The 16,679-nt window shown below is 39.4% G+C and overlaps 1 protein-coding gene across 4 annotated transcripts in view; it reads right to left on the bottom strand.

Moving 5' to 3' along the window:
* FBXW11 (F-box and WD repeat domain containing 11) overlaps positions 1–16,679 on the bottom strand; it is a 79,706-nt gene that overhangs the window by 11,515 nt on the left and 51,512 nt on the right. For all 4 annotated transcript variants that reach the window (XM_032213098.1, XM_032213100.1, XM_032213101.1 and 1 more), the window contains 2 exons: positions 3,658–3,844; positions 2,781–2,871 (listed from right to left, as the gene is read on the bottom strand). In XM_032213098.1, the coding sequence (XP_032068989.1) occupies positions 2,781–2,871; positions 3,658–3,844 (278 nt within the window). The remainder of the gene's footprint in view (positions 1–2,780; positions 2,872–3,657; positions 3,845–16,679) is intronic.

Here is a 16,679-nt window from a genome sequence, read left to right as displayed (position 1 = left end):
GGGCAGATGATTAGCAACCATGTTGTGCTGGGACATCAGCTAAAGGGAGGGAAGGCAGGTGCTGGAAAAACTGGGAGCAATGGCTGGTGGATTATGCTGAGCTGGAAGCTGCTCCAGGGAGAAAGTAAGGGAGGCATACGAGTCTTGCTCTACTCCTCTGAACAGATCATCTGAAACTCAGCACAACCAAGCTATCTAGATTTTGCTTTTGCCTGATCATGGCTCATCTGATTAAAATGGTTAGCAGAACATGACAATCTGACTTGGCTTTGAAATATAAAGTGTTTTTTCCCCCCTGTGACACACACCTCATTTACTACTGTGGCAATTTAATATTATTTGTCATTTTAAACACTGTTCACTATTTTCCTCATTTATAATTATTGCTCGCAACTGCAGATTAAGTATACATAAATCAGTAAGGCAGAGCTGAGAAATAGGTAGTTTGCTAGTTGTTTTTGGAATTTCAATTATTATCATACTTGACTATTTGTCCTACTAGCTTGGTGCATTTCTTTCTTCCGTGTATAAGATGTGAACATAGAACTAAATAGAACTTTCACAGTGTGAAGTATTGCCGTATTTTTCGGAGTATAAGACACACCTTTTTCCCTCAAAAAAGAGGCTGAAAATCTGAGTGTGTCTCATACACTGAGTACAGCATTTTTTGCCTCCCGAAACCCCACCCCCTTCACCAAAATGGCTATGCATAGCCTTATGGAGGCTTTCAGAGAGCTCCTGGGGGCTTGGGAGGGCAGAAATGAGGGCAAAAAACGGGCTATTTTGCTCAATTCCCCCCGCCCCCAGTTTCCAGGAGCACTCTATAAGCCTCCTAAAGGCTATCCATGTCCTTTTTGTTTGGAGAAAAAACGGGGCCTTTTTTGCAAAAAACGGGCCGTTTTTGGGAGGCTTGCAGTGTGCAAAAACTTTTTAAAAATTTGCCTCTTCAAAACGTTGGTGCGTCTTATACTCCGAAAAATACGGTATATGTTATATTCTGAAGTAAAAAACCCTGAATGTGGGAAACCTCATTTAATTTGCTTCCTCTCATCCCAAAATTTAAACTGATTAAATCTCTTTCTTTTAATGTCACATACATTAGATGGGTCTTTCAGGATTAAGCTGTAAGACCCCAATTAATTAATGTTTAACTTAATAAAATTTCTGTTTACAGTTCATCACATTTGTCATGTGAGCAATAGCTGAAGTGATCCAAATATTTTGGAAGGTCACTAATTCTTGAGGTGCAGCATAAGAGGTGTTCATTAATCCAAATCAATTCTATCAAAATGTTTAGAGAGAGTTTGCTTTTCAAGTGTGGATTGAACATCAAAGCAACAGGAATGTGTTATTCCTCCCTAAACCAAAGAGCTAAGAATAAAGTCTAAGCAGGTGTACCATTCCATTCTCTGGATATATGTGATTTCAGACAAACAGCAATGTGGTACTGCTACTGTGGGAAAAAATCTCATATTTTTGAGAATTTCTAAAATCTTTTTCACTGTGACAGTTTCACTGTGACTCCTTCTAACACTTTGCAGGGTATATCTTAGTAGTTATGCAGGTAAGTGCTTTCGTCTTGCAAGATTTCTTTCTATAGGCAACAAAGCAGCTACTCAGAAGTAACTGCTCTTGGTTTCTTGGACCTGACAGCAAGTTAGGAAAAAAGTTAGAATGCATGATGTTTTAATTCAATCAAGCTTTGATTTTGAAAGAGAGGAACTACGGTACCCTAAAAAGACCTGTTTTGACTTGACCTGGAGATATCAGAGAACTGAAGCCTTCAAGTTCTAAAGGTGGTGGAGTTAAGGTGTGGATGGAAATCTGTCCCTGACGAATTGAGAAGTTGAGTCAGCTTGAAATTGGGAGTTATTCCTAATAAGTGAACAAGACAAAAAGGACAGTCTAGCTGCCAAGATCACCAAAACAGGTAACAATCACCTCTAAGTGAGATGGGCAGCATACAAGTCTAATTACGAACACAAACAAACAAACAATGTTGTGGGTCACATGCTGATTTTTTATCAGAATTCCTGGGAAGTCCTTCTAAAGTTCCATGTACAACTAGGATTGGAGCAGGCTGGATATATCATTATCTGGTATTATATTTATTATTTATTAGACAAATGTATAACTATTTGGAACAAATATTTCAGGAGGCTTGACTTGTTTTTATGGCAGGTTTAGAGACTGTTGGACAACTGTTCTGCTTTACTGCAGGGAACTTTAGAAATGGCCCAGAAGGATGCATCCAGGTCTCTGGGATCTTAATATGTGGATTATTTTCCTATTACTTTAGTTCAATGGTTTATACTTATCTGTTGTTATCTTCCCAAAATGTTTATGACAATATTGGGGGGAGGGAGGGGAGGAGATATCAAACAAACAAACAAGGCGGGATCTAGTAGATACCTACGGTGCATTCAGAAAGTTTTCAGACATCCTTCAATGGTCAATTTTGTTATGCTGCATCCTGATTCTACAGTTGTTGGAATTCATGACAATGTGGTATTTCATTTTTTCCCCTTTTTAATAAATCGACAGACCTTTTAAAGTTCTGTTTTCACTTTGTGTAGATTAATGAGGAAAAAAATGAATTTCAACAACTGAAGAATGTCTCATTATCTGTATACCTCACTTTTTAGTGAATCTACATTTTAATTTTCAAAATCCTTTAACGTAAGTTGTAACTTCCAGAAACAGTGGATTTCTATTTTTTTCCTCTTGCTTTTTACAACATCAAGTACATTTTAAACAAAGTAATATCTGAAAAAACATACCTCTATATCTTGTATTATTTTTGGATACAGTGACCTATAAAATGAATTAGGAGGGCCATCTGTGGGCCTGTTTTTAAACAGGTACTGATCCCTGTAAAACAGTAAGGAGAGAGGTATAAATTTTTCATACAGAAATAAACATGTTTGAAATGATTCTATGGATATCAGCAATATCCTGATGCTGTAAAGCACCTCCAAATTCTGAATACCACTAACTTAACTAATTCTGTTACGCTGCATGAAAAATTATACACACTGACTGCCCTCCAATGAACCTACCACCAATTATAACATTCACACCTTAGAACTCCATTCTAAAAAGCAACATTGAAAGAGCCAAAGTGAGAATTCAATGATCCATACTATTCTTTTTGTTAAACCCACTCATAAAGTTAAAAATTCTACTTTTGATTCTATTCCCACACTTGTAAAAAAAAACAAAAACCTATTACTGCCCTAGAGAGAAATTGGCTTAGGTAGCTGAATGTAACCAGAGATGTATTCTCATCTTCCTGAGGCTTAGACACTAGTTTTCATGTCTTTATCACACAGAATAGTGTGGAAGGCTATGGATGTTCTTTCTGTAATTAAACACCAATAGCTTCGTTGCCTACAAAATACAAAGGCTTCCCTGAATTGATTTTATTAGCTGATCTCAATGAAATACAAACTCAAAAGGACGATCAGAGCCAATTCAAGAGGCAAAAAGATAGAGAAAGAACTGGGGTAAATAACTCTTAACTAAGAAATGCACTGCATTTTGTTCTACATTTACCACCAATACTGCCCAATCAGACCAGATGTGCTCAGTACACTAAGGGAGGTATTTCCATTCCAAAAGAGGATGAATGTTTATTCCTTTTGCACAAATACATACCAGCACCTCCTTTCTGAGAGCCCCTTCCAGAGTGGATCAGTTCGTACCATTCTCTCAATAAGCTTCTTCCAAAGCATTCCTTCTGAAATAACCCGCTGCCATTCCTTACAAACCAATTCAGCTGCGCAAAGGGATCTGGCATCTAGGTAGGAGAGGATGTTTTCTGCTATGTGATCTAAGCCTTGTTCTATTAAAAAAGAGAGAGAGAATTGTCAATCTTAGTGAAACAAACACTTTGAAACCTGCAATACTTTTCAAATTGTGAAACTGTTGAATTTAGGACTGCAGATAAATGCCGTGTAATGTGTACAAAATACTCCACAGAAAGATATGATTCAATATAAAGAACTGAAGGTGCCCCCCAAATAAGATCTTTTGGACCCCTGAACCGGGAGGCCCTCGCAACAGTCACTCGTGCCCTTGTGACCTCAAGACTGGACTACTGCAATGTGCTCTACATGGGGCAGCCCTTGAAGAGTATTCGGAGACTTCAGCTTGTCCATAATGCAGCCGTGCGAGCGATCGTGGGTGCACCTCGGTACACCCACGTTGCATCTATCCTCCGCGAGCTGCATTGGCTGCCTATTGGTCTTCGGATACGCTTCAAGGTGCTAGTCGTCACTTATAAAGCCCTACATGGTATTGGACCTGGGTACTTGAGAGACCGCCTGCTGCCAATTACCTCCAATAGACCGATTAGATCCCACAGATTAGGCCTCCTCCGAATTCCATCCATTGGCCAATGCCGACTGGCGACCACCCGGAGGAGGGCCTTCTCTGTGGCTGTTCCGACAGGCCTGGGGCTGATGAGTTCTTGTCCCCACTTGAATGGTGTGGCTGTTGATTGTTTTTAAATTGTGGTATTGTTTTGTCCATGTCTTTTTTTTCCTATTTGTATCCCCCGCCCCCCCCTGACTTGGGTTGTGAGCCGCCCTGAGTCCCTTCTGGGAATAGGGCGGCATAGAAATACAATAAATTCAATTCAATTCAATTACCCTGAAATATATGTCTAGCTGGGAACCAGAGAGCTGCTTTAAACATGATCAAAGGAAACATTTTCATTATTTTTTTCTGATTGCATTTTTCTGCACTGTCACAACAAGCCACAGCGTCTGGACATGAGCAGCCGCAGAAGTCAGGCAGCAGCGTGATAGGTGTCGGGCCATGGGAGGCCTGGCTGCAGTGGTCCTATAGTAAATGCTAAGACATCCCCCGAAAATAAGACCTGATGTTTTTTTGGTGCCCAAAAGAAAATAAGAATGGGTCTTATTTTCGGGAAAACATGGTACCAAAAATGAACCAATTATTTAGTATTAAAAAATATATCTTTATTTATAAGTAGAATAATCTGTGATCTAGACTCTTAATTTATGTTACACAAAGAAGGATTTTAGTACATCATGGTTTTCCTACAGAAATGACAATACTCTTACTTGATAACAAGCCTTTAGAACAAAATTCAAGGAATCTCTTCTACAAGGACTTGCAATGCAAATATTAACATTTCCGAGTTTCAATGGCTGTGTGTGCACACTCACTGCAACCAAGTGATTGCATTTGGAATTGCTCTGTGTGGTTCAATCCAATACTAAGCATGCAAATCTCAAATATTAATTGGGCAAGGGCACTTATCTAACAAATTGATTTGACAGAGACCATCTATTCCTAGAAATAGTAAGGCATGAGTCCAACTCCATTCAATGAAGGTATGGGTGAATGTTTGCCATACAGCATTAAGTACTATTCCCTGATCAAATTTGCCAGGACAAATGAATCCTGCCTTAGTCTTGGCCAGCATAAAACAGCTCTTGGGAACTTTGCTTCTTTTCACCTGGCTGAGAACATCATTTAAAGCAGATCAATTTGGCTGCTGGTTCAAAGGGGATTTGAAGAGGGAAAGAGGAAAGAAGTGAGAGAGCAGAGGAGGGAGAAAGAAAGTGAGAGGGAGAAAAATGGAGAGAGAGGAGAGTAAGAAAGGCGAGTGGGAAGGAGATAGGGAGAGAAAGGGGAGAAGGGGGGAGGAAGAGAAGGAAAGGAAGAAGGGGAAGAAGAAAAAGGGAGTGAGAAGGGGAAAAGAGGGAGGAAGAGAGGTGTGAGAGAGACAACTGAACTTTACTTATGAAAAGGTGTTAATTATGTCAATGGAAGAGATAGGAAACTGCATTAGTGATATATGTCAATGCGTTTTACTGAATTTTACTGTTACTATCTTCCTTCCATCGTGCAAACCGCCCAGCCACGCCCACCAAGCCACGCCCATACAACTGGTAGTAAAAAAAAATGAATTCCACCACTGGGTGGGGGGCACTGAGGATCAGTTTGTAGCATCAAGGGGGTGGTGGACTGAAAAAGTTTGGCAACCACTGATCTATAGGATGAAAAATGGAAGCCTCTAGCTTCCATTCCCATCCTCAACCACTCTCCATATTACAGTCATGATGCTTCAGGAGATATCTTCATAGTTGGAAGTATAATTTTGGCTCCCATTTCCTCAAACATCTGGAGTGGGGGACACTTTTGATACTTGTAGACTTTAGTAATAGGGTAGTAGTAGTAGGGTGACTAGGGTAAGGCTAATGTACTGTGATAGTTAAATCTCACAGTTATTGAAAAATAAGATCAGCATAGATCGAGCTCTTGTTAAAACAAAGGAGAATAGATAACAATCCAACCTGCTCAAAAACAAACCATCTATTAGATTGCGTGGGAAGAAAAAAAATGAGGTATTGAATTGAAGTTCTTGATTCAAGGTAATTGGTAAATTTCTTGGTAGTGGTTCTAACTTTCTTCCGTAAACATTACTTAGGTTCTTAAATAATTTTTATGAACTTATCTAAGAATGGTTCATTTCTTTCTCTGGTATGAAGCCTGACAGCAACTGAGCTTTTTCTCATGTTTCCACAAAATTTAGATCCCCATAACAGATCATATGCTAAGCATTTCCTTTGTACCTGCATTTGCATGTACTGTAAATTTCTCCATCCACTTTCTTCTCTCTCTTTTATCTTTCCCCCTTATTTAACACCACAGGAACTGATCATAAGAGAATGAATCACTGTACTATGGAATGTGCATACATGCATGCACACACAATTTGTTATCTCCATCCTGTATGCAGATTTGCAACCCAGTTGAAAGATTCACATATTGTAATTTGCTTTCTCCAGGAGCCACTGAAGCCCCACCGTCTTTTCTATACCTTCCCCAGAAGAGAAGGTTGACGAGCAGTAGAAAATTCAATTGCAACTTCGTGATGTGGGAGGGGAAGACCACCAGTAGGACCATCCTGGATAGTCCTTTAATGACCTTAATTGGAACTAGAATTTACATTGCTAAGTGATACATTCATTAGGCAAAACTTCATATAACTTCATCGCTTAAGAGACAGCAGTTTTGTTAGTCCTGGTAGAAGTTGTTAGGCCAGCACTATGCCAATGGGTGATGTGAATTTTAATACTGTATTTTTATTTTTTATTTCTATTTTTAAAATTTTAAATGTTTCTTGTCTGTTGTGAGCCGCAAAGAGTCCCTATGGGAGTGGGCAGCATACAAATTCTAATAAACTTGAAACTTGAAGGTTAGATGAGGACCTCATGCTTCTCCCTCCCTACCATATTTGCCTCTGCTTCAATTCCACCCTGCCATTTGTCTCTCCTCATCTCTGCCCTTCTAACCATCCTGAACTCTACTGCCTCCAGCTGACATTTACGTCTTCTTCCTCCTGCTACTGCAATACTACTGATGAGGCAATGCCCGGCCTGGCCCTCTGCAAGGGCAGTTACTGGCCATATGCAAGGCCTTCCAGACTATATCAATCTCATCACATTCATCAACCAAACGTTAACTCCACATGTTTTCCCCCCTAAATTGACAATGTGCTTACTCACATTCACCATTCATTACCTTCATTTATTAAATTATTTTATACTAGATCAACAAGGAAGAATTAGTGATCAGTTAAAACATATGACTTGATGAAAAATAATTAACAATTAAACAGCCCACACAATCATTTATGTCAATTTACATCTTTCTGATTATATAGGAAAAGACTGTGTGGAGGAAATCTGTGACTGTATTCAAATACATTGGAAAAAATAACCCCCCTCTTTCTCTGTAACCAGGAGACCAAACTTAAACTTGACACTTTTAACTCTGGGAACAGCCTTTACTCCAGCAACATCATCTAAATCATGTGACACTATAGTTTGCCTGAAGTTTGAAACAAATGCCTTCACCACTACATGCTAACCGCAACTAACTTGACAAGAACAGTCTATGCAGACTAAACATTCTACTACAATTTTTTAAAAAGTTCATATTGTAATTATCACTTTTTTCCATTAAAAAGAAGCCAGAAACCACAAATATTTTCCATTTTATGTATATGTAGACAGGTGCACATTTCAGAAAGGATGGTAGCAAGAGGAAACTAGCTGAACATTCTAAGTTTATATAAAACTATCTTTTTTCAGAACGTTTTGTTTTTTTATGTTACACTAGCCAATTATAAGATTAATTCAGAACAGCTGACAGAATAAACTGTCATGGCCATTTATGTATCTTTCAGGATTATGCAAACACCATTCCCCCCCATCCCTATTTCTTTACTGGTGAGATTTTAAAACTACATTTGAACATAACTTTTTCAATAATGATTAGTGTTTGCTATTTGAGCTAGTAACATAATGCTAAGATTACACATTTAACCAAATAAGCCACAGAAGCTCAAGCATAATGCATCTTTGTTTTGCACTGCAAATGGATTCCCTAAACAATGCACCCTTTTAATTGCTCTAGAATACAGAAAGCAAAGCTTCGGTGAAAGGCTATGCGGGTTCCGGTTATTTATTCAAAATATTTTCCATCCCCTTCCTGAAAAACCACTTAGGTGGTATGGTATGCAGGGATCCAAAAGTAAAATGGTAACAAGAAAAACACCAAGGCTTGGACTTCTGTTAATAATAGCACTACCAGGGAAACATTTCTTTCATGTAGGACCCGACTTAGCAACTTGCCGGATAGCTTCCTTGGCAGCAATACACAAGTAGTTTGCCACTCTGGTCTTCCATCCTGACCAGTAGTGGGTTGCAGGCAGTATGCCCCAGTACGGGTGTACCAGTGCCTGCCCGGAGCACCAAGTACCGTTCCAGTACGGTGCTCCGGAGGGCCCACCCGCACGCCCATCGTCCTTACCTGTCTTTAAACTCTTCAGCGCTTCCGTGCATGGCACGTACAGCGCCTGTGGGACGCTCTGCCAAGCAGCTGGAGCTTCGCGGAGGCTCACACAGGTGTTGCTGAAGGGTAGGACGCATGTGCGTGCTACGTGCATGCACTGCGCACATTCATGTGGAGGACGCAGGGCCCCGTTGCAACCATACCGGTTGCAACGGGATCCAGAACCCACCACTGATCCTGACCCAGCTTAGCTTCTGAGCCCAGCAAGGTAGTCCTGTGCTGCAATCTGTTTTAGTCACAAGCATCATTCAAACCAAAACAAACTACTTCTTGACAACTTTTCTAAAAACAGATATGTTCTACAGTTTGGGAGTAACACCGAGGAGACAATTTTTAGGGTGCCCAGTAAGGCTTTTTATATTTGCCCCAAAGGCCAAAACAAATAAAAAATAAAATAAAATCATATGAGAATGGTTAACAGAAAATGTTTGTGATCAATGTATTCCAAATACTTTAATAGAGAAATTAAACATTTAAGTAAATTAAATGATACGAACAGCAACACAGGCAAAATGGCCCCCAAACTATCAAGAGTTGACGTATATGTGTGCGTGCATGTTCTTTTCTCAATTGTTGCCTTAAATTTTCCATTGCATCTCTAGTGAAGATGTAGGAGAACAAATACATTTATGGCAATATTGGCAGAATTTCCCAGATACTCAACTTTGCATAGCTTGATTGGGTCTTGGCTTGGACTGGATTTAAAGCTCACAGACTCTGCGTGGCTGATAAAGATTCTGTGTTGCATTCTAGGTGTAAGATGCTAACACAGTTAATTTTTTCTATGTCAACATGAAGGTCCAATTCTTACTTTATATCCAGTTTAATTTCAATATTTCTTTCTTCTATTTTTCCCATCTTTTAACTGACTGTCTACAGCTACCTGAAAGAGCTGTGGTGATGTAGTGGTTAGAATATAGTATTGCAGGCTACTTCTGTTGCCTGCTGGCTGCCTGCAATTTAGCAGTTTGAATCTCAGCGGCTGAAGGTTGATGCGGCCTTGCATCCTTCCGAGGTCGGTAAAATGAGGACCCAGATTGTTGGGGGCAATATGCTGACTCTGTAAAACGGCTTAAGAGAGGGCTGTGAAGCAGTATATAAGTCTAAGGGCTATTGCTATATTTCTTTATGACTTTGTCACTTCCGGTTTGCTGGTAGGGCCGTTTTTCGGCCTCCGGAGCCTTCAGGAAAGCCTCCTAAAGGCTCCGGAGGGTGAAAAACGGCCCTATCAGCAAACTGGAAGTCTGTTCCAAAACTTCTGGTTTGCTGGTAGGGTCAGGTTTTCGCCCTCTGGAGAGTTCAAGAAAGCCTCTGGAAGGCAAAAAATGGTCTCAAAAGAAGGCTGAAGTCAGTGGCCAGCGCATGCATGCATGCTGGAGCTGACAGGGCACTGCCTCGCATGCCCTAACAAATGGCTCCATGTGCCACCTGTGGCATGCGTGCTATAGGTTCACAATCACGGCCCTAGGAGATATGGAGATGCCTGAAGCTCCTGGGTGATTTTAATTCATTGCCTGAACAAATGAGTTCTCGATGTAGGGAGGAAATCACAGTAAGGAACAAAGAAGGATTTTTTTAGGAAAAAAAAGAACTAACACTAAAATAGTGTTGAAATATTCACAAAGCAGGTCACTTAAACAGCCCTCAGGAAACCATATTCTATAGCTTTGGTGGAACGGGGAGGAACTATGGGAGATTTGTAGGTTTGTCAATCAGAGGCTTGGTGACAGATATGGTATGAGATGTAATTCTTGACTTCTACTCTGACCTGCACAAGTCATGAGAAGTATTGTAAAAGCATAGTTCCCAAGGCACAATTAGAGATATCATTTCCTTGGTTTTGGACTTACTTTTTCTTGACAAGAAGTAATAATAGTTTCTTCAGATAATCCATGGGGGTTATTATCTCTTTTTCCAAATTTCTGAATTCTTAGAAAGTATTAATTTTAACTATGGAGTATTTCAGAAAAGCTTACAGTCTGGTTTATACAAAAATGTCCTTCTGTGAAAGTTTGAATATGCAGTAATGCCTTTAGGATTGGTAAACAATTTGTCAGTCTTTGAAAGATATATTAATCATGCTTGCTATGATTTTCTGGACGAGTTGTTGATAGCATATTTAGATGGTTTGCGGATTTACTTAGAGGCTCATTCTCTCCATAATCAAGTTTGAGTGGGTTTTTAATGCCTTCATGACAACGTTCTCTATGCTAAGCTGGAGAAATATGCCTTTTGCTTATCTATATTAACTGTATTAGATATATTAGAGCTATCATTTCCCCTGGAGGTTTTTTATATAGCTAGTTAAAATATACTTAGTGTTGCCTTGGCAGTGACTCTTTATACTATCAAAGACATATAGCATTTCCTGAGATTTTCCCACATTTACCATAAGTTAATTCATTACTTTATGATTTTGACCATACTATTGGCTTTTTAATTAAAAAGAATATCCCTTTTAAGTAAGCTTTCAATCCAAACTGACAATCCATTTCAGTCCATCCTTCATCCAGTTCCTTCCTATCACTGTACAGATCCAGAAGGATAAAGCTTTCCTTTACTGTAAAGTTCTTAATATCTTAAGAAAGGTAACTCTGTATTTGATAACAATTGTAAATATTTCATAGGAATTTGGGCTCCAGGAAGGAATAAGATTATGGTCCCAATAAATATGGTATGAGTAGTAGACAGCCCATTCTCAGGACAACCAGCAAGTATAAGTTACTGCAGCATGTTAGCTAACAGGGAGATGGAAAAATTGTGTATAATATGTGATAGGAACTGAGCACAGTTGCCAATCTTCAGTTGTTTCAATTGTAATAAGGTTGACAAAGTAAATTGGAAGCATTGTCATGTGACCGGCCAGAATTGTTAAAGTATGAGAGCTGGTTATCACATCAGTAAAAGTCTAGTAGTCACTTCACACAGAGAGCAGGTGCAATCTGCCTCACCTCCATTAAAAAGCACAAACCTTATCCCATCTACCCAGAAACGGTGTAAAGAAAAATAGCACAATCTTTCTTTCTTAATCTGAGTGTGTATGTTTCTCTTTTGAAAGTAGAGTAACTTGCATGGAATTCTTCTGCTGTTCCTGTAATTTCATTCTGAATAAATCTTGCTGTTCAGAACTCAGTGAAATGTGTTCTTGGGAATAATTGCTTCCAGGCAAGGCTTGCCAGAAGAACGAACATTTAGACCTGTAGTTGTACTCTGGTACTACTAGTCTGAGTAGGCAGTGCAACTAGAACAGCGATGTCAATGTATTCTTTCTGAGTTTGGGTTCCACTTGGCTTCTACCGTATTTTCACCCATATAACCCGCCCACGCAAATAACCCGCCCACGCAAATAACCCGCGGGTTTTCGGGATCGTGTAAAATATTTTCCGTATACCCCGCCCACGCATATAACCCGCGACGAGTAAGAGAGAAGGGAAACAGCTGAGATGGGGGGGGGAAGAAACGGAGAAAGAAGCCTGCGCAAGCTGGGGAAGAGGAAAGGAACGGAGGAGAAGGAAACAGCTGAGATGGGGGGGGGAAGAAACGGAGAAAGAAGCCTGCGCAAGCTGGGGAAGAGGAAAGGAACGGAGGAGAAGGAAACAGCTGAGATCGGGGTGGGGGAAGAAACGGAGAAAGAAGCCTGTGCAAGCTGGGGAAGAGGAAAGGAACGGAGGAGAAGGAAACAGCTGAGATCGGGGTGGGGGAAGAAACGGAGAAAGAAGCCTGTGCAAGCCTCCGTCGTGTAAAATATTTTCCGTATACCCCGCCCACGCATATAACCCGCAGGGGGCGCTGTGCATCGCATATAACCCGCGGGTTATATGGGTGAAAATACGGTAGTCACCCTAGGGAGAGGGACCCTAAGGGCGGAGACTGCATTAATTTCCAACAATCCGGATCTAAAGCATTTAAGGAATCTACTGATGAAATTCACATTCCCTCAAATACTTCAGATGAGGGAAATTAGCAAGGCATCCTTGGGCAGCAGGCTCTCCTTAGTAAACATTGGCCTCATATGCAAGGCTGAAATTTCTCTCTAGCAGTGAAGTGCAACTCTGCTTGCTTCCATTTGCACAGAGTGGGTGGGGGAGGGAAAAGAAAGGAAAAGGAACCGTGCTGCTTTCCTTCCCAACTTGCAGTTTTATAAATATTTGAAAAATGTATATGGAAAAGAAAATCAAATTCTTTTTCAAAAAATGCAGATACATCATGGCTACAAAGAAACTTAAATGCATTCCATGCAAGAGATTGTGAGTATAAAACATTGTACAAGCGGAACCATTTTAAATTTAAAAAAAATAATACTGTATTGCGTTTCAAGTTTGAAACCCATTTTTCAAATTCGGAACAGTTCCTCTGCATTCGAAACAAGCTGTTTAAATAATTTTGAATGACTCCCAAGTTCGAAACAGAACCATTCTGAAGTTGAAATACTTCCAAAGTGATCAATCCCTTAGACAGCATTTTGAATTCAGGACATGCATTTTGAGTGTAAGATAAACATCAAATGGCGTGTACTTGGTATTGAATTTAAAATATTTTGTACAACCCCACCAGACAGCTAATAATACAGAGAGGAAAAAATAGAGAAGGCCAAAGAAAAGAAAAGTAAGAAGTTTAAAGACGGATAGCGAGGATGAATCTGGGGAACATCAAGCAGCAGCAAGTCAGGAAAAATGTTTAATAAAAAATTATAGACTGATGGCTCATTAAGAAAGTACTGAAAATAAAAGAAATGGCTCTCGTTCCAAGTGCACAAGGGTGGGGGAAAGAAAATTAAGAGTCAAATATTACAACAGTGAATTAGCTAGCTTATATACAGTAGGGAGAAAAAAGATAAACAAGACAAGAAGATAGCATGAAGAGACCTAAGTCAGAATCAAAAGCTAATGACAACCATCATGAAAAGCCAGCACACTAGCAGAGAGAATGAATCACTAGCAGTCTTCATCCAATTACCATTCTTATACATTTGGTTGAATATTACAGAAAGTCAATACAAACAAGATTGTCTTCAATTCTCTCACTCTTTTTGAAGCATCACTGAAGGAGTGACAATATTATTAATAAACTGATATTTCAGGGGACATAGGAAAGGCAGTTACTTAAAATCATTTCAACAAATGTAATCAAAGAATGTCAAACTGCCCTGACTGATTTGATTACATGCCATCAAGTCGGTGTTGAACCACACAGATATTCTTTAAGATGATCTGTCCCTAATCACTTGTCCTTCAGGTCTTTTGATGATGATTTTAGGATGGTTGACTCCCAAAAACAGAAATTGCCTATCATTACAATACCCTCACTGATAAATCTATGCTTGGTTGTTGTGCCTATTATGATTGAGTTTGGTTTTCTTTGTCTTTAACTTTAGTCTCATTTTACTGAACTATTGTTATGGTTCATTGCAGTCAACCAGATGTTCAGATTGCATTTGGCATTTTATCCACCTATCAAGTCCTTTCCAAAGACTTAGGATAGACAGATATGGATGTTGATGGTGTTAAGAAACATTGTCGCGGGATGTAAGCTGTTCCAAGTAAAGTTGCTTTTTACAACTGACTGATGGTGAATTTATCAGTGCTGTTGGACTTCAAGTGGTGCTTCAGTTGTTTTGGGATTGCATCCAAGGTGCCTATTTATCTGAAATGGTATAGGGTTTTCTGCTTGAGCATGGATTGGACTAGGAGAGCCCAAGGACTCTTCCAATCCTGTAATTCTGTTATTACTAGTGGTATTGCACCTTTGCTCTTTTTGCCACAATCATTCTATTTGCAGGTCTTTGTATTATTTTATTATTATACTTTATTCATTAAACATGAAACTCATGTTTCACAAATACCATTGACTGATGCTAATGGTTGATACAGGTTGCTGCCAGTGTCCTAGGTATCAACCAAGTACCTTCTTAAAATATATGATGTTCCTTTTTAAAACAGTTTTTTGCAGTTCCGCTGGTGTTATTGCAGGAAGCTGCAATTTCTCGATGTATCTTATGAAATTCTTGGACATGGTACCAAGTGCCCCGATGACAATGGGTATCATTGTTACATGTTTCATCCATAATTGCGTAGTTTCCATGGCCAGGTCGCGGCATTTCGTGATTTTTTCCAGTTTTCTTCAACTCTGGCATCTCCTGATACCGTGATGTCAATAAATTGTATGTTTAGGTTTTCGACAACTGTGATATCTGGCGTGTTATGTTCCAAATGACAATCCATCTGTATTCGAAAGTCCCACAAGATCTTCACCTTCTCATTTTTGATAACTTTTTCACTTTATGTTCCCATGACTTTCTGGATACAGATAATTCGTATTTTTTACATAATGATCAATTTAACAACTTGGTCATGTCTAGCTTTGTAATCAGTTTGTGAGATTTGCTGCATTCACATATTAAATATGAAACAGTTTCGACTTTGTTGTTGCAAAGTCAGCAGTTTGGATTGCCGGGCGATTTTTGTATCTTTGCTTTCATGGCATTACTTTGTAGTGCTTGTTCTTGAGCAGCCAGTATTAAACCTTCCGTTTCTTTCTTGATGGTTCCCATCTTAAGCCATGCCCATGTTAGGTTATCATCACATTTCCCTTCAATGTTTTTCAAGTGTGCTCCATGCAGCTTTGATTTTCCATCTATTTAATCTGTCATCCAGCTGTTTTTCCTCATATTCTGCCTTTGTTTCTAATGTTTTTATAATGTTCTCCGTTTTCACAGCCTGCAGCAATTTTTCTGTACTTTGGTTCACATAATCATTCAAACTTCATCTTTCTTCTTCTACAGTTTGATGGATTTGCAATAACCCCCTGCCCCTTATTTTTCTTGGCAGGTACAACCTATCGATAATGATTATTATTATTATTGATTTAATCTTCAATTCAATTCACAGTCTGGGACTGGTAAGAAGTCAATAAGTCCTAACCAAGGAGCTGTTAAGATAACGTCTGAGTAAGCAGGCAGTTCCAAGTAAGGTAGTTTTTTGCAAAGTCAGTATAGTCAGGTCTAATAAGTTCAAAATTTCCATATATCTAGGCAACCCTTTGGGGTATGCTCTACGGGCTCATTACTATTGGTACAACCACTGATTTCTTCCTCCACAATTGCTCAACTTCAATTTGCAATTTGCAATATTTCATTATTTTTCCCAGCTGTTTCTCTTCAATTCGTACATCACCTGGCATTGCAATATCAATGAACCAGATTTTTTCTTTTCTACAATAGTGAGGTCAGGTGTGTTGTGTGCCAGATGTTTATCTGTTTGGATTTGAAAGTTCCACAGATCTTGACCTGTTCATTTTCAAGAACTTTTTCAACTTGATGTTCCCAGTAATTTTTGCTGCATTCCAACTCAAACATATGGCAAAACTTCCAATGTATAATTTTGGCAACTCAATCATGACATTGTAGATAATCAGTCTGTGAGACTCTGCTGCAGCCACTGATAATATATCTACTGCTTCATCTTTCTCATTGCATAAGCAACATTTGTTGTTGTTACTGCTGTGTTGATTTTTTGCTTTCACAGAATTAGTCTGCAAGGCTTGTTTGTTCTTGTGCAGTCAAATTATTATTATCATTATCATTATTATTAATCATCGCGGTCAGCCAGATGTTCAGACTGGGTTTGGCATTTTTGCTACCTCTCCAATCCTTACCAAAGACCTGGGATAGGCAAATCTGGGTGCAAATCCGGTGTTACAGGTATCATCGCAGGATGGAAGCTGTTCCAAGTAAAGCCACCTTCTGCAATTGATGGATGGCAAATTTGTCAATGCCAATGATGTTC

This window comes from Thamnophis elegans, chromosome 3 (assembly GCF_009769535.1).
Source record: "Thamnophis elegans isolate rThaEle1 chromosome 3, rThaEle1.pri, whole genome shotgun sequence".
Taxonomy (NCBI): domain Eukaryota; kingdom Metazoa; phylum Chordata; class Lepidosauria; order Squamata; family Colubridae; genus Thamnophis; species Thamnophis elegans.
The sequence above is the reverse complement of the archived record's forward strand: the minus strand, read 5'-3'. Positions and strand labels throughout refer to the sequence as shown.